The 25,101-nt window shown below is 59.6% G+C and overlaps 1 protein-coding gene across 1 annotated transcript; it reads right to left on the bottom strand.

Moving 5' to 3' along the window:
• Positions 1–4,891: 4,891 nt before the first annotated feature.
• FADS3 (fatty acid desaturase 3) lies at positions 4,892–23,607 on the bottom strand. The gene is made up of 12 exons (XM_066360677.1): positions 23,173–23,607; positions 10,779–10,889; positions 10,108–10,305; positions 9,209–9,310; positions 8,962–9,084; positions 8,622–8,682; positions 7,964–8,040; positions 7,428–7,525; positions 6,943–7,039; positions 6,701–6,780; positions 6,424–6,549; positions 4,892–5,249 (listed from the first exon to the last, which is right to left on the bottom strand). Exons 1-12 carry the CDS (start codon positions 23,401–23,403, stop codon positions 5,198–5,200), a joined length of 1,356 nt encoding a protein of 451 aa, XP_066216774.1. The 5' UTR covers positions 23,404–23,607; the 3' UTR covers positions 4,892–5,197.
• Positions 23,608–25,101: the final 1,494 nt, after the last annotated feature.

The following is a 25,101-nucleotide window of genomic DNA, read 5'->3' as shown; positions in this document are numbered from 1 at the left end:
CCTTGCTGAGTGGGCTGCCTGCGCTCCTGACTAATGCTAAGGAGGTGTTGAGGTCCCGAGCCTGGGACGAGACCAAAGGGATGTACCAGGGTCACTTGCGCAGGTGGTCCCACACTGCTCCATGACCATCCGCTCCTGGGCTGGCTCAGGGGCCACGTCAAACTGGGCAGGCTGGGGAAGGGCGGCGGCAGGAGCCAAGGCTGGGCACTGGCGGCCCTTCTCTGTCCCTTCGTCCCCTGTGGTCACCCTACCCCTGCTGCCTCTGCTCAGGAACTTCCTCTCCCCCTTCCCAGACCAGAAACTTTGGGTGACCCAAAGAAATAGACCCGCCTTCTACCTGGGACTCTCCACAGCTCAGGCAAAGCCAACTCCCAAAGGCCCTGGAGCTGCGTGGAGCCTCCTCGAAGCCTCCCCGAAGGTCTCTGAAGGGCAGCAAGGAGGGGCCGGCCCAGGCCATCTTCCCAACGTCATGCCCATCCCCGTCTCCATCCTGAGGCAGGCTGTGCACCCACAGCCTCAGGTCAGCCAGCCAGCTTCTGCCCACCTCCTGGTCAGCACACAGCTCCGGGGGGCAGAGAGCCACAGGAGCTCTGAGGAAAGCACTGGATACTGGCACGTCCAGCTGTGATGACCCTGTGCCCCTGCAGCGGCTCGTTCGGTCCCCACACCTTTGGGGAAAGCCTGCGTGCGTCATCCCAGCCTCACGTCACTCACCGGTTCACGGGCAACGCCGTGGAGGCTAGGTCCAAGGAGGCAGTCCCGCAAGGGGGCTCTCGACCTCCGAGCCTGGGACGAGACCAAAGGGATGTACCAGGGCCACTTGCGCAGGTGGTCCCACACTGCTCCATGACCGTCCGCTCCTGGGCTGGCTCAGGGGGCCACGTCAAACTGGGCAGGCTGGGGAAGGACCAAGCACCATATCTGGTGCTGTGAAGGCACCGGGTAAACCTTGGCTTAGGTTGAGGGGCACTTGGATCTTTTCTGACTTCTTACCTTGCCCTTGGGTCAAGAAGCTGGGGGCTTGCCCTGGCTGGGTAGCTCAGTTGATGAGTGTCTTCGTACATGAAGGTTGCAGGTTCCATTCTCAGGACACACACAAGCATCACCCAATGAATGCACAAACAAGTGGAACAACGTTTCTCTAAAACCAACATACAAAAAAATAATTTTTTTTTTTTTAAATCATGTCTCAGTGCCTCGGTAGATAGAGTTTCGGCCCATACATATATGGATGTCCTGGGTTCGATTCCTGGTCAGGGCACACAGGAGAAGCAACCATCTGCTTCTCTTCCCCTCCCTCTCTGCCTTCTCTTCCTCTTTCCCTCCCGCACAGCCAGTGGCTCCATTCGTTCAAGTGTGGCCCTGCGTGCTGAGGATAGCTCAACTGGTCTGAGCCTGTCAGCCTCAGGTGCTAAAACATAGCTAGGGACTCGAACACTGGCTCTAGATGTGGTTGCCAAGTGGGTCCCAGTTGGGGTGCATGCAGGAGTCTGCGCATCTCCCTCTCACCTAAAAAATAAATAAATAAATAAAAGCCTTGGCCCTGGCCATTGGTTCAATCGATAGAGCGTCGGCCTGGTGTGCAGACATCCCAGGTTCGATCCCTGGTCAGGACACATGAGAAGTGACTGGCTGCTTCTCCCTCCACTCCCCTTTCTCCCCTTCCCATCCCACAGCCAGTGGCTCAGTTGACTCCAGCATCGTCTCCGGTGCTGAGGGTAGCTCGTTTGGTCTGAGCATTGGCCTGGGTGCTGAGGATAACTCAGTTGGTTTGAGCATCAGCCCCAAACAGGTTGCCGGGTGGATCCCAGTCGGGGTGTGTGCAGAGGTAGGTCTATCTCCCTCTCACTTAAAAAAACAAACCATGTCTCTACTGTCCTCTACCATTATAAATGTTTGTTTTAATTTTGAAGGTTTTTCTTCCAAATCATCTGGTTCAGAAGCAAGTGTCTTAGAGAATTAGTAATGGGCACCAAGAGCTTGCTTGGCAAGGGCCACGTTGACCAGGGCAGCCAAGGACTTCAGGGCATGTGTGGGGGAGGGGGATTGTGGGGAAGGCTTATGAAAGGGCCACTACTTGGTCACAAAAGTCTGTCATCGCTACCAGGCCCTCAGGACATAACAGGCAAGGACTGGTGCTTGTGACTTCTTTGCCACCACCTGGCTGGGTCAGCACACAGGTGACTTAGAGTAATGACTTCCCTCAGTAGTTTTGTGTTTCTTTGGGGCCCAAGACTGCAGACCATAGAGCAGGGACAGGGTTCCTTAGAGGGCCTGCCCTGTAATTCCCTTCTCCCTTTCACAAACCCCACACATGCCTCCAAGTTCTTACTCAGTGACTGCCTAAGAGACCTACAGCTGGAGAAGGGAGAGCTCGGCTCAGGTGCAGGGTGGCGACCTGTCCCCAGGGGCTCTAGTATGGAGGACAGAGTGGGACATGGGCAAAAATGTCTGGCCCGTGGAGGATTCCAGGCAAAAAGGAGATCTGGGAGTGGCTATTTGTTATAAGGGAGCCTCCCCAAGGGTCCTTTAAGCCAGTGGTCCCCAACCTTTTTTGGGCCATGGACCGGCTTAGTGTCAGAAAATATTTTCACAGACCCGCCTTTAGGGTGGGACGGATAAATGTATCACATGACCGAGGCAAGCATCAAGAGTGAGTCTTAGACAGATATAGCAGAGGGAATCTGGTCATTTTTAAAAAATAAAACATCGGCCCTGGCTGGTTGGCTCAGTGGTAGAGTGTCGGCCTGGTGTGCGGGAGTCCCGGGTTCAATTCCCGGCCAGGGGACGCGCCCATCTGCTTCTCCACCCCTCTCCTGCTCCTTCCTCTCTGTCTCTCTCTTCCCCTCCTGCAGCCAAGGCTCCATTGGAGCAGCGTTTGCCCTGATGCTGAGGATGGCTCTGTGGCCTCTGCCTCAGGCGCTAGAATGGCTCTGATTGCGGCAGAGCGACGCCCCAAGATGGGCAAAGCATCGCCCCCTGGTGGGCATGCTGGGTGGACCCCAATCGGGCACATGCAGGAGTCTGTCTGACTGCCTCCCCGTTTCCAATTTCAGAGAAATACAAAAAAATAAAAAATAAAAATAAAACATCGTTCAGACTTAAATATAAATAAAACAGAAATAATGTAAGTTATTTATTCTTTCTCTGTGGACCGGTATCAAATGGCCCACGGACCGGTACCGGTTCACTGCCCAGGAGTTGGGGACCACTGCTTTAAGCAAATGACGGCAACTACCCATTTGCAGACGAGAGGTTACACTGCCCACTTGCTACCACCAGGGGCAGCATGGAGCAGGGCCTGCCCCACAACGGTGCAGATACTCCGGGCGCCCCAGGGTGGTGCTGCAGGCTCAGTGTTGGCTCTGGGTGGGGGCATGCTGCTGTAGAGTCCAGGGTATTCTATCTCCCTGATGAAGGCATCAGAGGCACGGCAGGAAACGTACTGCCCGGTCTGCTCAGGCGAGGGGGACAGAGGGAATGCCATCCAAGGGCCCCCGTGGCACTAGGCTTTCCACAGGAAGGGGGACTCCTGGCAGAGGGAGGAGCCTGTGCAGGGCCTGAGTGTGAGCCCTGCCCTGGACATAAACAATTTGCTTTCAAGATAGAAATACCTTTCAAGAAGTAAACAGGCTCAGAGACAGCCAAGGGCTTGTCCCAGGTCAGAGCAGGTGATGGCCCCAGGGTGCCGAATCGTGTGCACACAATTTCAAAACACAGTTCTGAGCTCTGTTGCAGGGCCCTATGTCAAGAGGCTTCCACAACATCCCTTTTATCTTCCATCACCCTAGCCTAGGGGGTCACACGACCCTCAGAGAGGTTGCATAAAGTCCCCAAGGTCACACAACCTGAGTTCTAACAGAGAAGCAAGACCTGCAGCTGGTCAGCCAGACAGCAGAGAGGAGGGGAAGCCCTGTGGGATGAATGAGGGTGGAGCTGAGTGACCCCAGGAAAGGCTGAACAAGAAACACAATACCGTGCCCCTGCCCCCGCCTGCTTCCTGTAGGACCCAGCCCCGGGGCATTGGGGGCCAACAGAGTGGGGGACAGTGCTCAGCTGCCGGCTCCCATTCCGGCAGGGCCCTCCAAGCATTTCAGTATTTTCTTGAAATTGCTGACACTTCTTCAAATGGAACCTTTGTCTCAGCTTAGAGCTGTTACAGTGTGGGGGTACTGGGGTCTCAGGGGTCCAGCAGCCCAGCCCCCTCTTCCTCCCACCGTCAGGAAGTCCCAAGGGGCAACTCAAAGCCCTCCACAGAATTGTTGAAAACCACAGGCCCAAGGCCAATTGCACCCATTTTCCAGGAGCCTGAGGCTTAGGGAAGGACACTGGCCACTTCTCAGACTTCAGGGGTGGAAGTGGCTATTTCTCAGGGGCCCACTTAGTCACTGCAGCAATGACGGGCAAGCCCCTGGCTCCAGGCAGGCATGGGGAAGAGTCGGTGTCACTTCCTGTGGGTGACTGAGTGGGGTCCAGCTGTGCTCCCACTGGTGCACTGGCAAGTGTGATACTGAGATCGGCAGGTGGCCCACTGCCCATGGCCCTCTGAGGCCCCTCACCACAGAGGCTGCAGGAAGAGATGGCTTCCCCATCCCCTGCTCCAGGGCCACCTGCAGACATGGCCCTCAGGTCTGGACCCACCCCGATCCCACTGTGCCCAGGAGTCAGGTCAGGGGAGCCCACGTGACCACCCAAGGCTGCGGGTGAGCGGGTGAACAGGAAGGGCCCGGGCCTCAGGCGGATGTGAGCCGGAGGCAGCTGCAGCTCCCCTGCCCCGAGTAGAGGGAACCGAAAGGCACCCCCACCCCCACCCCCACCCTGCCCCCAACACCCTGCTGACCCCAGGGCCTGAACTCTTGGGGATCTCAGCAGACTAAAGTGCCAAAAGTCATGCAAGTTCAATACTTTATTTCATAATATATCTGAGTTTGTTTTTATATAAAAATAACAGTTTTCCCAAAATTTTTGCTCTAGGAAAACATCCCGTGTTCATCGTGTGGCTCTCTATCCCACTCCCCCTCGCCCTCGTCCTGTCGGGCAGAGAGCTGTGGCCTTAGGGCTGCTGAGCAGACAGGCAAGAGGGAGGATGGCAGGACCAGGAGGGCAGCAGGACCCCCAAGCCCCGTGGCGGGGGGGGGGGGTTTGGTCGAGTCTGCCTGTGCCCGCTGGATGGTTGCTGGGGTCCCCGCCGCTGCCGTCACTGTTGGAGGTAGGCTTCCAGCCAGACTTTGCCAGACTTCTTCAGGGACCTGGGAGGCAGGGGTGGGGGAAGGCGCTGGGAACTCAGTTCCAAGATACCAAGCCCCTTCCCTCGGGAGGATGAGTGTGTGGAGGTATACCCATTCCCCTGCGGCAGGCAGCAGGTGGGGCTGAGAGGGGACTGGGAGATGAGGCTGCCCTCTCAGGAACTGGACCGGCTTCTAGACCTGGCGTGGAGGCAGGGGGAGGGCTAGAGCCAAGGCCGAGTCCCGGCAGGAGCCAGGGTGGGCCTGGCCCTCTTTTCCCCAGATCTGTTCCCTCCTTCCGCTGGGCCCTGCGGCCCAGAGACTTGTGAGGCCTGGCACCTGCCCACCGGCAGCCTGACATCAGGCAGAGGAGCCAGAAATATCAACGGCTACGGAAACCCTGTGCCAGGTGTTCTGACGGGGCCCGGCTGCGTGGCAGGGGCTCAGGGGACGGGGCCGGGAAGGGGCCCGGCTGCGTGGCAGGGGCTCAGGGGCCGGGGCCGGGGAGGGTCGTAAATGAGAAGCAGGATTCACACACGACAGAAGGAAGGGCCTGCACGCAGACAGCACAGCGCGTGTGGAGGCAGAGAGGTGGAAGGGCTTCGGCTGTGGAATCCAATCCCGCGTCCCTCCTCCGCTCAGCGGCCCTCCCACGCTCTGCACCTGCCTCAGGGCCTCTGCACCAATGTTCCCTTGCCCAGAATATTCTTCCTCCAGATGTCTCCGTGGCCAGCCTGCCCCCTCTTCCCTGTCTCTGTTCACCTGTCACCTCAACACCAGCCACCTGCCGCGCTATTAAAAGCTGCAGCCACTGCCTGCACTCCCAGTCCCTCTCCTGTTCCCACCCTTGGGTTTTGTAGTTTTGTTTTTTGCCAAAGTACTTCTCCCTTTCACCCATTTTCTGTAACTTACTTAATTTATTGTAAGTAAGCTTGTTTTCCGTTTCCCCTGCTAGGACGTCAGTGCCAAGAAGGCAGAGCCCCCGGCCTGTTTTCACTGGTGTTTTAATAGCAAGCACCCAGGCTCACGGCAGGTGGTGAGTGAGCGCCGGGAAAGGGAGGCCACAGGCCGAGGACAGAAAGACCGAAGGGAAAGACCTCGAGTGTCAGCTCTTAAAGAGGGACCAGTGTGGGCTCAGACAAGAGGCTGACGGGCCAGGGTGAACAGGGTCCCCGGGGAAGCCACCATGAGCCCTTACCCAACAATGTCCACCAGGGCAGTGAGGAAGGGCTTCACCTCGTAAATGAGGCCGTGCTTGGCACACAGCGCCTTGACCAGCGGTGCGACCCTGTGGTAGTTGTGCCTGGGCATCGTGGGGAAGAGGCTGGGGGAGGAGAGCATGTGCTGGCACCTGAGGTGGGGGGCTGCCAGGGGGACCACCGCCCCATCACCAGCCAGGCCCTGCTCACCACCCCTTGCAGGCCCCAGGGAAAGCCTCACTCCCACCCCTGCTGGGCCCCAGGGCCTGCACTCACTGGTGCTCAATCTGGAAGTTGAGGTGCCCGCTGAACCAGTCAATGAAGAGTGAGGGCTCCACGTTGCAAGTGGCCGCCAGCTGTTAGGAGTAGGCGAGGGCACAGATGAGGGAGGCTGGCACGAAGCCCCAAGCTCGTGGCATGCTGAACCTGGCAGCCCCATCAAGGGCCCCTTCCCTCCCAGTGGGGAGCCCACCTCCCACCCCAGAAGATACCCCTCCCCGCCTGCCCCTGCTGCCCACCTGAGAGCTGGCCCAGTCCCGGTGCTTCTCATGGCCAATCTCCTTGGGGATGTGGTTCATCTGTGTGATCCACACGAACCAGTGGCTCTCCAGGACCCTGTGGGGGAGGCACTGCCCCATGTCCAGCTCACCACTTAGACCAGACCTGAGCCTCAGCTTCCTCATCTGTACAATGGGATTGCAGTAAACCCTCCCCCGCTGGTGCTTAGAGCTGCTGAGAGGAGCAGGCGCCCTGCCAGGCTGAGCCCAGAGCAGGCCTGCTCAGGAGAGGGAACACCCACAGGGCCACTTGCCCCAGGCCCACTGTCCCCAGGAGCCCAGGAGCCCGCCCCTCTCGGATCATTTGATTCTTGCATAACCCAGGGAGGCAATCCTGCTGTTCCCGTTCTGCAGATGGGGAAGTGGAGGATGCGAGGGTGGAGGGCTATGGGTCCCCTGCTGCTGGCACGTGACCGCCCCATCCCTGCCATGCCGAACCGCCGTACCTGACAGCCACGAAGAGGAGCAGCACCCCAGAAACGCTGTAGAAGGGGACGTAGGACCAGAAGAAGCGGAAGTAGAAGCTGGCAGCCCAGAGCAAGTCCTGCAGACAGCAGAGGGCAGAGGTCTCGAAGCAGCTGGGACGGGGAGCCGAGCTCATCCACCCCTCCTGCTTGATGTGCCCCGAGCCCTGGACCGGGCACTGCTCCTCGCTGGGGCCTTGGTTTTCTCAGCCAGGTAAAGGGACAAGGTCCTCACCCTGCCAACTGAGCACGGAAGTGCAAGGGCCACGCAGGGGCTGAGATGGGTGAACAAGTGCCTGGTGGAGTCAGACCAGTGGATCCCCACCACGGGGACCCCCCAACATGAGACCATGAATGCCACACCCTGAGCACACACTCGCTCCCCTCCTGCACGTTCGGCACACTGAGGCATGCGCAGATGCACACCATCTGCATTTGTGGACAGGGGCTGCCCCCTGAAATGCCCCCCACCGCCGTCACAGCCATGTGCCAGGGGGACTGGAGCAGGGCCCACTCACCCTCCACTGCATGCACACCAACATGTAGGCCAGATTCTCCACCTCAAAGTTCACCAGGGTGAGCAGCGGGGGGCCGACTGCAAGGAGGGCAGAGAGGGCTCAGCCACAGGGCAGGGGCGCCAAGCCGGCTGGCGGGGGAGGTGGGGGAGGGGACTTAACTCCAAGCACAGCCAGCTGGGGTGACCCGGCACGACCCACAAGCCCGGTCCACATTCTTCCCTCAGCATCCGAGCCTCCCCAGGCTGACCCTCACCTCGCTGCTGCAGGTCGGGGCTGGCCTTGCCTGTGCCCACCCTGCCTGCTTTGCCCACACGCCTGTCCACCCCAACAACTGCTCAGAGGCTCTGGAACTCTGCCTGGGCCACCCCGACGTGAGGGCAGGAAGGCACTCTGAAAGCTCGGGCTGGGCAGTGACCACCTCTGGCCGGAACCGGGCCTGGCAGTGGGACAGTCAGCACGGGCTCAGGCTGGGGCAGCAGAGCAGAGGCTGGGAGAGGCTTGGAGGTTCCGTGCTGAGGGATGGCTAACAGGCACCCCTGCCCCAAGAGGCTGCTGGGAGCTGCCCAGGGTTGGCAGGCACGAGGCAGACAGCGCAAGCTCAGGTGTGGTCCCCGGCCCAGCTATGTCCCCACCCTTGGGCACACAGAGGGACACTCACTCAGGAAGAAGTACAGGTGCTGGTGGTTGTAGGGTAAGTATCTGCGTTTCTTCCTGCCGTACTGTGGAGACAGGCGGCAGCTGGGGAGGGCAGCTCGCCAGGACCCCCTCCCGGGCAGGGGCAGGGGCAGGGCGCTGGCCAGGGCCACGGGGCAAAGGCAACTCTGGATGCCAGCAGCTGGGCCCATCATCACCAGAAGGCTGGAAGGTGGGGAGGGGACACCTCTGGGGGTGAAGGCTCAGCCTTGAACCAGCATGGGGGGCTCGGTTAGGGGCTGGGCCACAGTGGGGGCCCCTCAGCAGCAAGCCCAGCCCATATGTGTCCACGGCCCCCCACGAACCTCAACAGATGACTCCCCTAAGAGGAAGACGGGCGCCAGAGTCACATCTGGGTCTTTGTGGAAGATGTTGGGCTTGGCGTGGTGCTGGAAGTGGCGGAAGTTCCACCAGTGGGCGGAGAAGCCCTGCGGGGAGAGGCGGCTCTCAGGGGTGGTCCCGGCGTCCCCCGCACCACGCTCGCACACTGGGCGGGCCCTGCATGGCGCCCCAGGTCGGCCGCTGGCTGCCCACCACCCACCGCCCCCTCACCTTCAGCTGGCCCATCACAAACTGCTGGGCCAGGTGGTTCCACCGGGACTTCCTGAAAACAGAGGTGTGGCCCAGGTCGTGCTGCAGATACCAGCTCTGAGCCTGCAGGAGAGAGGCAGGCTCAGAGCCCTGGCCCCGGCTCTGGCCGTGGGGGAGGGTGCTGGCTGCCCAGGGGCCCAGCCCCGGAGTCCCAGGGAGCCCCCGCTCACCAGGCACACCCACAGCTAACGCTCCATTTTAGGACCCTGGGCACCAGCTAGCTTCCTCTTTGTACAGAGCAGCGAGTTTCGGGACGTCCAGGGGTCTGCCCGTCATGAGGCTGAGGGGGTGCAGCCTCCTGGCTCCCCATCCTATGCTCACCCGAGGTTAAGGAGCTTCCTCAGCTCATGCAAAATGCAGCTTGAGCCTGACCAGGCGGTGGCGCAGTGGATAGAGCGTTGGACTGGGATGCCGAGAACCCAGGTTCGAGACCCCGAGGTCGCCAGTTTGAGCGTGGGCTCATCTGGTTTGAGCAAAGCTCACCAGCTTGAACTCAAGGTCGCTGGCTCGAGCAAGGGGTTACTCGGTCTGCTGAAGGCCCACGGTCAAGGCACACATGAGAAAGCAATCAATGAACAACTAAGGGGTCGCAACAAAAAACTGATGATTGATGCTTCTCATCTCTCTCCGTTCCTGTCTGTCTGTCCCTATCTATCCCTCTCTCTGACTCTCTCTGGCTCTGTAAAAAAAAAACAAAAAAACAATGCAGCTTGCCCCTCAGACACACCTCGCGGGGCCTCTGGCTGGTCGTTCACTCGTCCGTTCATTCATTCACTCGTCCATTCATTCAGCACATCTGTCCAGAATGTTCACACATGTCTGCTGGACAGTGTAGGGGCTGCAAGGCGGTGCTGGGTCACCTGGGAGACGGCTAGGATGAGGGCAGCGAGGGTGCTGGGCGCCCAGCCGGGGCCGAGGAGGTAGACAGTGAGCCAGGCGAGCACCTCCATGGCCAGGATGTGGCCCAGCAGGAGAGCGAAGAAGGTGGGCTTGGCCTCGAACAGCTTCATGTCCTGAGCTGCCTGGCGCAGGGCACGGAAGTCCTCGACCAGCTGGGCCTGCCATCGTGAGTGGTCAGTCAGGCAAGGGGCGAGGTCCCAGTTCTCCCCAGAAACTGCCCACAGCCACTCCTCCCACGCCAGGCCCAAGGGGTGTGGCCAAAGGGGTCAGAGGGACAAGAGCACCTGGCTTGGGGTGTGACCTGGATTGCTGCCTGGTGGCAAAGGCTCCCCTGCAAAAGGTGGGCGGGATGTGAGAAGCAGAAAAAGCCGGAGCGGACAAAACCCTTCCAGCGCAGTGGAGATGGGGACGCTGGGCCAGCCAGGGAGGGCGTGTCTGGGGACAAGTGCTGGCCCAGCCAGAACCGAGGCCCTCGGCTCCTCGCAGGCACCCCTACAACCGCCGGCCCAGGAGGGGATGGCAAAGCAGCCTGGGCCCCAGGGCCCCTCGGGGCACTGCAGGCGGGGCCGCTACCCACCACGCCCCGCCAGCCCCCCAGGGACGGCTGAGCCGCCACCAGCGTCCTGCTCACATTCTGGGGTCCATCCTGGCTGGGCTCCTCGGGGGCCAGCTCTCCGACCAGCAGCGGCTGCAGGAACTTGCGTACAAAGCTGAGGTCCTGGTGGAAGGCATGGAAGGCATCCTGAGGGAGAGCAGACAGTCAGGTGGGCAGACAGACAGACAGCTGGAGCAGCACCCAGAGGCGGCAGGCGAGGTGGCGGGACTGTCAATGGAAGGGCAGAGCAGACAAGAGAGACGAGTGGAGGGAGAGTCAGCTGGTTGTTTAGCGGTCACAAACACCAGGTGGGCCCGCCTGGCACGGGAGCCTGTCCTGGTCCTCCCGGGCCCTCGGTGCCCTCAGTGCCCTGCCAGCCAGGCCCCGGCTGCGTCGCCCAGCACCGGGGCCCTTCTCCAAACCTGGCTGGGTGTCTATAAGTCTGGGTTTGCAGAAAGGTCTCCCTGGAAGACTCCTGATTCCTTTTATGACAGGGCTCAACTTTTCCAAAAAAAGATCTCTGAAAAGTCTTCCTGAAATCACATGGTTTTCTACTGCAGATAAAATAAGGTCTGGCCTGACCAGGTGGTGGCGCAGTGGATGGAGCATTGGACTAGGACACAGAGGATCCAGGTTCAAAACCTGAGGTTGCCAGCTTAGGTGTGGGCTCATGTGGTTTGAGCAAAGCTCACCAGCTTGGACCCAAGGTCGCTGGCTTGAGCAAGGGGTCACTCGGTCTGCTGTAGCCCCCCAGTCAAGGCGCATATGAGAAAGTAATCAATGAACAACTAAAGTGCCACGACGAAAAATTGATGCTTCTCATCTTTCTCCGTTCCTGTCTGTCTGTCCCTAACTATCCCTCTCTCTGACTGTCTCTGTCAAAAAAAAATAATAATAATAAGGTCTGGATCACAAACGTCACACATACGCAGCACTCACAAACACAACCAGCTGAAGTGTGGGTGGGGACATGTAACTGAGGACCACTAGGCCACTGGGAGAAAGAAAATCAGTTGAGGGCCACACAGACTGAGTTCTTAGGAGGTCTGCAAGGAAGATATTTGAACACTTAAACCAACAATTTTAAAAGCAGGAGCAGAACATGTAAGTTTTTTAAAAAGTAAATTAAATAATCTAACATGCTCTAGTTATGGGGAGGGGGTGGGGAGCAATGAAGGCGAACAGGTTAGAGGAGAGACAGAAGAGAAATAAAAAACCCCTAGTCAGGAAGTGGCCTGGGCATTTCTGAAGTGATGGTAACCTTGACATTCACACCTGTGGCTCGTATGGTCTCCCCGATCGAGCCTGGGTGTAACTGGCTCCTCCCTGTTCACAGCTCTTCAACTGATTGTTACACCTGGGCTTTCAGAGGCGCTCTCTGACAAGCTGGCCACAGCCACCTGGGGGTTGAGGGGAAGAAGCAGTGCCTAGAAAGGTGTTGTCGCCTGACTGGTGATGGTGGCACAGTGCATAAAGCATTGACCTGGAATGCTGAGGTCGCCGGTTCAAAACCCTGGGTTTCCCCAGTCAAACCACATACCAGAGGCTGCTTCCTGCTCCCCTCCCCCTCTCTCCTAAAAATCAATAAAAAAAATCAGAATGGTGCTGTCCCCATGGGCCTGGGGCAGGTGACTGCTGGCCTGCTAAAGGAAATACCCTGAAGGCTGAGAACAGCGGCCTCCTATTGTCCTCTCACAAACGAGCCTACCCACTTCTGGTGAGTGTTAAAAAAAGAAGTGACGGCCTTACCGGTGGTGGAACAGTGGACAGAGCCTCAACCTGGGATGCTGAGGTCCCAGGTTCGAACCCCGAGGTCGTGGGCTCCTCCAGCTTGAGCGCAGGCTTGCCAGCTTGATGATTGCATGGTCATTGGCTTGAGCCCAAAGGTCGCTGGCTTGAGCCCAAGGTCACGGGCTTGAGCAGGGGTCATTGGCTTGAGCAAGAGGTCACTGAATCGGCTGGAGCCCCCTGGTCAAGGCACGTATGAGAAGCAATCAATGTACTCAAGTGACACAACTACAAGGTGATGCTTCTAATCTCTCTTCCTTCTTGTCTCTCTCTCAAGAGAGACAGACAGAGAGAGAGCGAGAGAGCAGTGACAGCCAGGCCTGTACTTGCTGCCGGACAGCCCCGAGTCTTGGGGAGAGGAAGCAGCTTGGGCAGCCCCCCCAGACCCCACGCAGAGGCTACACCCGCAGGACGGCTGCTCTCTCACTGGCCAGGGCAGCCTGAGACCGGGACACGAGTGGGGGGGGGGGGGCAGGAGCTCTCTCACTGGCCAGGGCAGCCTGAGACCGGGACACGAGTGGGGGGGGCAGGAGCTCTTTCACTGGCCAGGGCACCCTGAGACCGGGACACGAGTGGGGGGGGGCAGGAGCTCTCTCACTGGCCAGGGCAGCCTGAGACCGGGACACGAGTGTGGGGGGGGGCAGGAGCTCTCTCACTGGCCAGGGCAGCCTGAGACCGGGACACGAGTCGGGGGGGGGGGGGGCAGGAGCTCTCTCACTGTCCAGGGCAGCCTGAGACCGGGACACAGGTGGGGGGGGGGCCCAGGAGCTCTCTCACTGGCCAGGGCAGCCTGAGACCGGGACACGAGTGGGGGGGCAGGAGCTCTCTCACTGGCCAGGGCAGCCTGAGACCGGGACACAGGTGGGGGGGGGCAGGAGCGCTCTCACTGGCCAGGGCAGCCTGAGACCGGGACACGAGTGGGGGGGGGCAGGAGCTCTCTCACTGGCCAGGGCAGCCTGAGACCGGGACACGAGTGGGGGGGGCAGGAGGAGGTGGGCGGGTGAGGCTTCCGGAACAACCTGGGCCCTCAGGAAGGCTGATTCGGGGCTCCTCCCTGGAGTTCCCAACAGAAGAGGGGGCTGTGTGAGCGGTTAAGGGCAGACCTCCTCTCCGGAGGGCGCGGCCCAGCGGGAAGCTGTGCGGGGAGCTGGGGAGACTGCTCTGGTCAGCTGACTCCCCTCACTGTGAGTCTGTTTTATTGGAACTAGGCAAAGGCAGGGGCAAATCTAGGGGCAAGGGGGCAAGGCTCCAGGGCCATTCTGGCTCCTGAATGAAGTATCCTTTCTTTTCCCCTTATTCTTAAAATTATAGTAAAGCATACATAAAATTTGCCTTTTTTTGGGGGGGGTAGAGATAAGATGCATCCACTTGTAGTTGCTTCATTTCAGTTGTTTATTGACTGCTTCTCATACATGCCTTGACTAGGCACCTCGAACTGAGCTAGTGACCCCTTGCTCAAGCCAGAGACCTTGGGCTCAAACCAGCAGCCTTGGCTTCAGGCCAGCGACCTTGGGATTACATCGGTGATCCCGCACTCAAGCCGGCGGCCCCGTGCTCAAGCTGGCAGGCCCACACTCAAGCCTCTGACCCCCAAGCTCAAGCTGTCAACCTCAAGGTTTTGAACAATGGCCCTCAGCATCCCAGGTTGACATCAACCCACTGCACCACCACTGGTCAGATTGTTCCAACCATTAAAAAAGAATTTTTTTTAATTTATTGACTTAAGAGAGAGAAAGAGCAAGAGACAGGAACATAGATTTGCTCCTAAATGTGCCCTGATTAGGGATCTCACCAGCAACCCCTGCACTTCAGGATGCCACTCCAACCCAGTCATCCGGCCAGGGCCCTTTTCACCAGTTAAGTGTACAGTTCGGTAGCATTAAGTGTATTCACCACCCTCCACCTCCAGAACTTTGTCATCCTCCCAAACTAAACTCTGTCCCCATTAAACAAACTGCCCACCCCCCTCACCCCGCTGCTGGCCCCCACAGGTCTGCTTTCTGTCTCTCTGAATGTGACTACCCTAGGGACCTCAAAGAAATAACAATGTTTGTCCCTTTGTGACTGCATTGTCACTGAGCATGTCTTCAAGGTTCCTCTATGTTGTGGCCTATGTCGGGTCTCCTTCCTTTGTAAGGCCAAGTGAGCGGGAGTCTGATTCCCTCTGCGTTCCTCAGCCCCCTGGCGGCTTGCCATGCTTGTGGGCACACTCGCGGGCACACCCACCAGGAGCCAGAGGCGCACACCTGTCACAGAAATGCAGTCAGTGTCTGCCGCCTGGGCCTCCACACGCTCCACTCACCTGGCACCGAGACTCGGACACACAGACGCACACTCGGAAACACGCAGTCACAAACACGCAGACGAGCAGAACACGAGCACACTCAGGCAGATACGGCCTCACGCACGCACTCACAGAGCAGGACTCACGTGCCGTGGCCGAGACCCCAGGGTTTCCTGTCCCCCAGGCCTTTCTCTCTCCCACCCCGTGTCTGTCCTGGGGCTCCCAACCCCAGGGCTCGCTGGGGGCCTCACCAGGAGGCTGGGCACCATCCCAAGCAGTGGGCTGCGCTAGGCGCCCCAGGGCCACGCCCTTGAGCTGACTTGCTGCGGGAGCAGGTCCACTTCCCCGACTCCGTTCCCTTGGTCCTGATCCACCCAGGTCAGGCCTGGAGATGAGCTGGGGGCGAGGACAGAGCCAGGTGCACCCAAGGGACCTCCAGCCAGGGCTACCCTTTGCAGTGACAAGGGGAGGTGTGAGTGCTCGGGGCCCAAGGGGAGGTGTGAGTGCTCGGGGCCCGAGGGGAGGTGTGAGTGCTCGGGGCCCGAGGGGAGGTGTGAGTGCTCCGGGCCCGAGGGGAGGTGTGAGTGCTCCGGGCCCGAGGGGAGGTGTGAGTGCTCCGGGCCCGAGGGGAGGTGTGAGTGCTCGGGGCCCGAGGGGAGGTGTGAGTGCTCCGGGCCCGAGGGGAGGTGTGAGTGCTCCGGGCCCGAGGGGAGGTGTGAGTGCTCCGGGCCCGAGGGGAGGTGTGAGTGCTCCGGGCCCGAGGGGAGGTGTGAGTGCTCCGGGCCCGAGGGGAGGTGTGAGTGCTCCGGGCCCCGGGTCTGGGCTTCCGCGGCAGAAAGGGGCTGGGCAGGTCCGGGAGAGCGGGGCAGGCACCTCTGGGCTCGGGCTTCCCGGCTTTCAGCACCAGCCGGGTGGGCCCCTGGCCTCAGCACCAAGCTTGATGCACCAACAAACAGCACTTTTCTGGTACACTGGCTGGGCCTCATAACTCAGTTCTCTTTGGCCTCTCTTTAGGACCCAGGGGCCCGACAGAAAACTCAGAGGATGATAAGCCAATCATCCAGCTCCATTTGGAGGCCGGATCAGACCCAGTCTGACCGACTGTAGAACTGTGCTTGTAGCCGCTCGGCCGGAGCCCCAGGGTGGCCACTCCTGGGCCGGAGGGGAGGTGGCGGACCTCCCAGGTGAGGGGGGATTCCTCCCCATGAGGCTGGGCACCATCCCAAGCAGCCAAGAACCCGGCTGTCTGGGACTTGGTTGTCAGGGACAGGAGGGTGGGCTTGGTGTTTCGTGGCCACAGTGACCCAGTTTCAGGGCACCCACCCCCGATGCACTTGGAAGAATCCTTCCAGGGAGTGAAAGCAAACCCATGGTCCTCCCCCACCTAACAAGTCAAAGGCGGTAGTCAAGGTCTCTCATTGGGGCCTAGAGCAAAGCTGGGAATGACTGCTGGGATAAAAATGGTGCTCTCAATGGCACTGCTGGTGGCAGCGCTGGGCTCTGATGACAGCGGTGTCCTCGGAGGAGGGGCTGGAGAGTAGGTGTGAGCGGACACGAGCCAGCCCTCCCCAGTCCATGAGCAGGGGTGTGAGTCATTTCACTGGTGGGGACCAGAGGCACAGTGCGGGGGGAACACCTGCCCAGGTCAGAGTGTGCCGTGCGGGGATGGCACTGACACCCGGGTCCATCTCCTGTGACATCCATGCCCTCAGGATGCAGCCACCACTCAGCCCTGCCTCGGTTCCTGGCAACCGTAGAGTGGCCCCTGCCCTGCCTCAGTTCCTGGCAACCGTGGAGTGGCCCCTGCCCTGCCTCGGTTCCTGGCAACCGTAGAGTGGCCCCTGCCTGCCCCGGTGCCTGGCAACAGTGATGTGGCCCCTGCCCTGCCCTGGTCCCTGGCAACCGTGGAGTGGCCCCTGCCCTGCCCCGGTCCCTGGCAACCGTGGAGTGGCCCCTGCCCTGCCCCGGTCCCTGGCAACCGTGGAGTGGCCCCTGCCCTGCCCCGGTCCCTGGCAACCGTGGAGTGGCCCCTGCCTGCCCTGGTCCCTGGCAACCGTGGAGTGGCCCCTGCCCTGCCCCGGTCCCTGGCAACCGTGGAGTGGCCCCTGCCCTGCCCCGGTCCCTGGCAACCGTGGAGTGGCCCCTGCCCTGCCCCGGTCCCTGGCAACCGTGGAGTGGCCCCTGCCCTGCCTCAGTTCCTGCAACCGTGGAGTGGCCCCTGCCCTGCCCCGGTCCCTGGCAACCGTGGAGTGGCCCCTGCCCTGCCTCAGTTCCTGCAACCGTGGAGTGGCCCCTGCCCTGCCCCGGTCCCTGGCAACCGTGGAGTGGCCCCTGCCCTGCCTCAGTTCCTGCAACCGTGGAGTGGCTCCTGCCTGCCCTAGTCCATGGCAACCGTGATGTGGCCCCTGCCTACCTCGGTCCCTGGCAACCGTGATGTGGCCCCTGCCTCCCCCGGTCCCTGGCAACCGTGATGTGGCCCCTGCCCTGCCTCAGTTCCTGGCAACCGTGGAGTGGCCCCTGCCCTGCCTCAGTTCCTGGCAACTGTGGAGTGGCCCCTGTCCTGCCTCAGTTCCTGGCAACCGTGGAGTGGCCCCTGTCCTGCCTCAGTTCCTGGCAACCGTGGAGTGGCCCCTGCCCTGCCTCAGTTCCTGGCAACCGTGGAGTGGCCCCTGTCCTGCCTCAGTTCCTGGCAACCGTGGAGTGGCCCCTGCCCTGCCCCCAGCCCTGAGCTCCATGCAGCAGCTGGTTAAGGGGTGGCGGGGGGGGGGGGGGGGGGCTGGAACCAGCCTGCTAGAAATGGAATCTGATCTGCCACTTATGAGCTGGGCCATGGGGACACAAAGATCACACTCTCTCTCTGTTCTCTATTTTCTCATCAGTGAATGAGGAGCTACAAATGTCCCTCTCGAGGGCCAGTGGGGAGGACCCAGCCAGCGCAGGTGGAGCACGCAGAAGGGGCCGCACGTCCAGCGGGCACTCCACAGCGAGCTCTGACCCGAGCCCCTACCGGCCTGAGCGCCCTAGAACAGTGAGCCCACAGCGGTGACATGTGGTAGGACAGTGTACCCTGCGGGTCTCGTCCTGGCCAACCTGAGGCTGAGGAATGAGAGGACTGGTAGCATCCCTTCACCCGAGACACAGAGGGGGTGGGGCAGCATGTCTGGCTACTCTTCAAAGATTCTGGAATGTTCCAGATCAGAAGGGGGGGACAGGGCTTTGGGGGTGGTCTGGATCTGCTCCTTAAGCCTTTGCTGAGGTGGCAGTGGGTTTTGGAGATGGGGGATAAGGAGATATGCCTCCAACGACACCCCAGGAATCCTCCATCCCTCTCCCAGGTGGGAAGACAGGGCAGGAACTCACACCAGCATGAGGCTGACAGACAGGCACTATCGGTACCCCCATTTTACAGATGTGGAAACTGAGGCACAAAGAAGCCAAAGGGCACACAGCTCTGACCATGGCACATCCAACTCCCACCCACGCAGCACAGCACAGCTTCAGGAGAGTTGCCCCTCTCGCCCTGGCACGGCTGGTGTCCCCAGTGACAGGCTGGCACACACGTTGGGGCCTCCTCCACCCAGCACCCTTGGCCTCACAAGTGTCACTAACCCCAGGGTGGCCCCAAAGTGGCCAGGCTCTCTGGCTCTTGGTCCTCTCCACCACTAGGCTCTGGCTCCTCTCTGCTGTTACACGAAAAGCCCAAGGCAGCTCGGGACCCTTGGGAAGACACGAGAAGGCTGCCAGCAGCCCCACCTCTGTACACTGTGTCCCTGCCCACTGCTGGGCAGTCTCAGCTCCTTCTCCAGGGAGGGAGCAGGCCACCACAGCAACACTGGGAAGGGGCCCGGGGGCGGGGACGTCACAGTAAATGCCTACAGAGCCCAGAGAGGTCACAGGCCATTAGGCAGCAGGGCTATCCCGGCAGCCAGTGTGGTGGATGGAAGAGTGTGGGCTCTGGAGCCAGGTCCCCCAAGTTCATGGCCAGTTCCCTGGGCCCCTCACCCTCACTCCAGAGCCTCAGGATCTGCCCTGCCTCCTCAACTCCACCAAGGCCCCACCCCACCCTCCAAGCCCAAGACGGAAGGCCCTGCTGTTCAAGGGCCCTAAGAATGTCCCTTTACACCACCCATACACAGCCTCCGTCTCCTCATATGCAAAACAGGTGAATACCAGCACCCGCCTTATAAGGGTGCTGTCTGAAGGCCACACTGAGCTACATCCCAATGGCTCCCCTGCGCCCACGGCACCTCTTGCCCTGCCCTGGCCACACCTGCCCTTTGGGACCTCTCATCTCTTCCCTTACCCCCTGCCCTTCTCCTGGGAGGCTCTGCCTTCTCCCTCCCCATTAGGGTTCCTTTTAAATCAAGACAGATTCCCCCAGCTCCCCTGTTGTACCCTGCAAGGCCCCCTTAGAATAAAACCACAGTCCTTCTTCCAAGGACACAGAAGAGCAGCAGAAGCAGCCGCTGCCACCCCTAGACCTAACCACTGCTCGGCTCCCGCGGCGCAGACGGCCCTGTGGCTCCTCGATCACGTGGAGCCGGGTGCCTCCTCGGAGCTCTGCTCTGGCTGGTCCACCCCCAAGGAGCGCCCTTCTGGCAGAGGGTTCGTTCCCAGCTATATCTTCAGAGGTGAGAACAGAGTCTGGCACTTAGGACATGTTCATTGAATATCTCCGGTGGGTTTAATGATTCAGTAGTTGAAGAATGCATGACTGAACGGAATAAACAGCTAAGTCACAGTGTAGCACGTGCTGAAGGGCATAGGCTGTGGGTTCAAATCCCAGGCTAACTTTTAATTTCAAGTCACTTTGCTTCTAGTCCTAGTTTCCTCTTTTGTAAAGTGGGAATAATCACAGTACTACCTGCCTCACAGGGGGATCTTGAGGCTTAAAAGAGAGAATCTATAGCCTGACCAGGTGGTGGCGCAGTGGATAGAGCGTCGGACTGGGATGCGGAAGGACCCAGGTTCGAGACCCCCAGGTCGCCAGCTTGAGCACGGGCTCATCTGGTTTGAGCAAAGAGCTCACCAGCTTGGACCCAAGGTCGCTGGCTCCAGCAGGGGATTACTTGGTCTGCTGAAGGCCCATGGTCAAGGCACATGTGAGAAAGCAATCAATGAACAACTAAGAAGTCGCAACGCGCAATGAGAAACTGATGATTGATGCTTCTCATCTCTCTCCATTCCTGTCTGTCTGTCCCTGTCTATCTCTGCCTCTGTAAAAAAAAAAAAAAAAAAAAGAGAGAGAGAATCTATAAAGCTGACTTCGGCGCCATAGTGGGTGCTTGGCGCCTGGCCTGGTCGACTTCTGACCATGGAGTACTGTGACGTCTTGGGACAGGACACAATCTCTTTTGCAGCAGCCGGGCCGGGCCTCACCCCGCCCGCCTGGCCGCACTCGCCTCAGGCTGCCTATGACTCTTAGACAAACCTGGCCCGGGGCCCAGAGCACTCTCCCTAGGGTACCCGCTTTGTATCCCAGGATGGCCACAGGCTGACTCAATGGCACAGGAACTCTGAGAATTTCCTGGCAGGAAGGCTTCTGTTGCCTGGACAGGAGAACAGCTGATGGATGGCCAGGGCGGGTGGAGGTAGCTTCAGAAACTCCGCCCTAGCAAGACAGCTGCCCCACCCCACCTGTGCTCTGGGACCTGGGACGGGATGCCTGGGGTCTGGGCTGGCCCACACAGGGCACTGGGCTCATCCAATCCTTGGTCTGCCCGGGGGGGCCCATTACGGACAAAGACTGGGCTCCCCCAACTCCAGCCACCTCATTACCCCTTTGGCCTGAGCAGACCAGGTATTTCTGGCAACTTCAGCCCAGTGTGGGGCCTTGAAGAAGTTAAGAGATGGCCCTAGTGCAACTCTTTCCTGTTACAGACATCGGCAGAGCCAGGCAAGGTCACCCAGCAGAGGGGTGGCTATGCCATCGCTGTCCCAATGCACTATACAATGTGCAGGGTTACACCCACACTTACCAGCCAGCAACATATACCCACCAGGAACAATGACATGGCAGCACTGGGGCCAGGGAGTCGAGAAGGCACAGTCCTGCCCTCAGCTGGCTTGCTGTCTGGCCCAGCTCTCCCCATCTTACTGACAAGGAAATCAAGGCTTAGAGCAGGGGTCCCCAAACTTTTTACACAGGGGGCCAGTTCACTGTCCCTCAGACCATTGGAGGGCCGGACTATAAAAAAAACTATGAACAAATCCCTATGCACACTGCACATATCTTATTTTAAAGTAAAAAAACAAAATGGGAACAAATACAATATTTAAAATAAAGAACAAGTAAATTTAAATCAACAAACTGACCAGTATTTCAATGGGAACTATGGGCCTGCTTTTGGCTAATGAGATGGTCAATGTGCTCCTCTCACTGACCACCAATGAAAGAGGTGCCCCTTCTGGAAGTGTGGTGGGGGCCGGATAAATGGCCTCAGGGGGCCGCATGCGGCCCACGGGCCGTAGTTTGGGGACCCCTGGCCTAGAGGAATGACATACCTGGTTCAAGGTCACTCAGGGCCTCCCGTGGCTGAGCCCTGACCCAGCCCCAGGGGAGGGACAGAATGCTTTTTGAAAACAAGATACAGACTTCACTGTGATGATGACTCAGTAAGAAAACTGTCAGATGGAGGTCTCGGGTCAAGAGCCACCTGTGTGACGGGGTTCCCACGTGGGAGGGTCCCCAGCACAGGTCCGGGCAAGGAGAAAAACGCAGTTGACGAATGCTCTCCGTCATCGCCTTCTCGCCTGCCTGCATCCTGTCCTGCAGATCAGCAGCTGCAAGTAGGGTCCTAGAGGGGTGGTCAGGGCTCCCCCAGGCAGAGGAGGGGCTGTGGCGCCTTGTACCCCCCTACCCGGACAGGCGTGCACACGTGTACAACCACACACAGACACACGCAGCATTCACACACATGCAGGCACGTACACAGTCACACACCGTGCGCCTATGGTTAGCTTCCACTCCACGGCCACCACCCGGCCCCTTGGCACCTAAGGACAAGGTTTTCTGTCCATCTCTAGAGTTTTAGGAAGCTTCTGACCCTAACCCCTCAGCTTCCTGGGGAAGAAGTGGGGGAAGAAAGACCTCTCTCCTCTAAAACAGTGATTTTCAACCAGTGTTGAAAGAAGCGCTCTGTCCTGCAAAAATTTTAAAACATGCAATACCTGCCTATTCAGCCGGGGGCACTGGCTCTTTTCCCTGAGATTGTCAAATAAAACAAAAATGACAACAGCCAACACAACAATAGCTGCCCGGTGTGAATGAATCAAAATTATACCTATTCTTTTGGTCAGATCAGCAAAAAATATATTTTTGGGTGTGCTGCAGACTTTCAGTAATTAGTTTACGTGTGCCGTCGCCGGAAAAGGCTGGAAAGCGCCGCTCTGGAAGAGCTCTGTGAAGAACGCCCAACGCAGGGGTGAAGGCAGTGGCAGAGCGCTGGTGGCCCAGCGACAGGGACACTGATCCTCTCGGGATAAGACACAATCTCTTCAGCTGACTCAAGTTCTGCCGAGTTAGGAATTCATTCCCTGGAATCTTGAAGACTTTCCTGGTACCCAGCCCGGCCTACCTAGTATTTCAGATGGTCAAAATCAGAGTATCACAGCCCCAACTCCTGTCCCCACCATGGGGGACTGTGGGAAAGGAGTTGATGGGAAGTCCCTCTACCACTGGGCTCCAGCCAGAAGGTCTCCCTGGGCCAGGCCACACCCTTTCATGGCCAAAACAAGTCTAGACACGGCCTGGGAAGGGGAAGTCGAGGCCCCCAGGGGCCAGCCTGTTCCTGGGGTGACTGTGCTTCCCAAGGAGGCCCACCCAACTTGGTTGGCAAGGTTCTCCCCCATGCGGCTGCCAGTCTGGGAGAGGTGAGTCACTGACCCTCACTGGCACTGACAGGCAGCTCTTGGGCAAGCCACATACCTCTGGGCCCAGTCCAACTTTTGTTGCCCAGTCCCCAACCTCTGATGGCACATCCTTGCCCAGCCCCTAGGGTCTCAGCCTTACCCCCGCACGCCGCATGAGGGACCTAATCTGGAGAAAGCCAGAACTGAGAATGCCCTGTTCTAAGGAAGATTCTTTCGGCCATGACACACCCACCTCTGAGCGCCCCTTCCTCCAGCACAGCCCGGCTCTGGTCCATGGCCGGATGTGCGGTCCTCCGCGCAGGGATGTGTCCCCCTTACCCTGCCTCAGGCCCTTGCCAGTCCATCTCAACTCAGGGTCCCCGGCCAGGAGGTCAAAGGTCACCTAGGGAAGGGCGCTAAGGCCCCGCTGGCGAAGCGGGACACAACACCCACGATTAGGCCCCAGCGAGCGCCAGGCTCCACCCCGTTGGCGGCGGAATTCCTTACCGTGGCGTCCTCAGCGCCGTGGTGGCCAATGAGGCGGCTGCCCCCCGGGTGCCGCTGTGCCCAGCGGCTGATGTCGTACACTCGGCGCTCGATGACCAGCCACTTGTCGCCCGGCAGGTTGTGCGGGCGGATCTGCTCCCAGCGAAAGGTGGGCAGCGGCGCCCCACGCTGCGCGGGCTCCTCGCGCGGCCCCGGCTCCGGCCCCCCGCCGGGCTCCCCAGCGCCGCCCATGGCTGCGTGCACAAGTCCTCTGGCACCAGGATCCTTCCGAAGTCCCCGCGAGACACGAGGGGCGCGAGGTGGCCTTCCCTGGGGCTCGCTCCGCCGCCACCAGCTCTCCTGCGGCCCCGCCCCGCTGCAGCAACCGGCGTACGAGCGTGCGCCTCCCGGCTCTCCCTGCCGCGCAGAACTTTCCTCTCTTATATCCGCGCCGGCTGCTCGCCCGCCGCCCGCCCCCGGCCGGCCCGGCCGGCTCCACCGCCCACCCCGCGCTCCAATCCCGGCGCAGCGCCCGGGCCCCCATTGGCTGCGCGGCGCAGGCCGCCGGGGAGGACCGTGTCGAGGCGGGCCAGCCCCGCCCTCAGGCCCGCGGCCACCACGCCCGGCCCTTCCCCGCGCTCCGGCCCTGCCCCGGGCTGTGTCCGCTAGTGGGCTCCGGGCTCGGCGGGGCCGAAGGGGGAGGGGCGGGGACAAATAACCACAGCTGGTGTCCGCCGTGCCCTCGGGGACCCACGTCTGCGCCTGGCGGGTCTGGAGCAACAGTCTGCGGATGATAGGCTTCCTGCCACGCGTCCCGGGACATCAAACCCTGAGCGCACAGAGCTGGGGACACTACTTTGGGGCGACTGTAAACAGCATGCAAACAGTGGAGCCACAGCATCTGCACAACTAGGCCACCGTGGGGCTGAGGGACCGACCCCGGGGTGGGGGTGGGGCGGTGGTCTTTCTGCTGTCCTAGCTGTAGGGTTGAGGATGTCCAAGGCTGGCCACTGGGGCAGAAGTGATGGAGGGTCACTGGAGTAGGCAGTGGGGGCTGTCATTCACTGACGGCTCGTTTGGATGGTTTGCTTGTTACCCTTCCCCCCATTTTTTACTTAAACTCAAATTCTTTTGAGAGTGTAGGTTTTGTCCACATGACTGTATTTCTTTAAGATAAAGATCCTTGTTCCTAAAAGTTAAGAGTTCACACCCAAGGCAGATGAAATCAGGCTAAAGTTATGCTTCAGGGCAGTCGTGTCACCCTGGCTTGCACATCAGAATTACCAGAGAACTTAAGGTGAAACCACAGGGCTTCCGAATGGAATTTCAGCAGGTCTGAGAACTGAATTTCTAAGTTTCCAGGTGCTGCTGATGTGCTGGTTCTGGAATACACTTTGAGACCACTGGGTTGACTCTTGAACAATAGGGGTTTGAACTTTGTGGGTGGAATTTTTTTTTCTTTCAGTAAACATATGGGTTCTGGCCAGTGGCTCAGTAGATTAGAGCCTCACCCCGTGTATCGACGTCCCAGGTTCAATTCCTGGTCAGGGCACACAAGCTAAGTGACATCTGCTTCAGTCCCCTTCCCTCTCCCTCTTCTCTCCCTCTCCCTCTTCTCTCCCTCTCCCCTCCGGCAGCCACTTGGCTTGATTGGTTCAAGCATAGCCCCGGGCACTGAGGGATAGCTCTATTCAAGCATCAGCCCCAGACCAGGTTGCCAGTGGATCCCTAGTCTGCCTGCCCGCCCTCCACTCATCAAAACAAACAAACAATAAAACATACACTGGGCCCTCCATTTTTCTTGGTTTCTTGTCCGCAGATTCAACCCACTGCAGATGAAACAGTATTTTCCTTCCCAGGTTGGGAATCCCTGGAAGCAGAGGGCTGACTGTATGCATCTTCTACACCAGTGGTAGTCAACCTGGTCCCTACCGCCCACTAGTGGGCATT

Source organism: Saccopteryx leptura, chromosome 1 (genome assembly GCF_036850995.1).
Source record: "Saccopteryx leptura isolate mSacLep1 chromosome 1, mSacLep1_pri_phased_curated, whole genome shotgun sequence".
NCBI lineage: Eukaryota > Metazoa > Chordata > Mammalia > Chiroptera > Emballonuridae > Saccopteryx > Saccopteryx leptura.
Note: the sequence above shows the minus strand (reverse complement) of the source record. Positions and strands in the feature narration are given on the sequence as shown.

Coding starts and splice junctions, on each gene's coding strand:
- FADS3 (XM_066360677.1), bottom strand. CDS start 23,403: ATGGGCGGCGCTGGGGAGCCCGGCGGGGGGCCGGAGCCGGGGCCGCGC. Junction 8,041..8,621: donor GCACCTGTACTTCTTCCTGA/GTGAGTGTCCCT, acceptor CCCTCCTTGCAG/TCGGCCCCCCGCTGCTCACC. Junction 6,781..6,942: donor GGGACTGGGCCAGCTCTCAG/GTGGGCAGCAGG, acceptor TACTCCTAACAG/CTGGCGGCCACTTGCAACGT.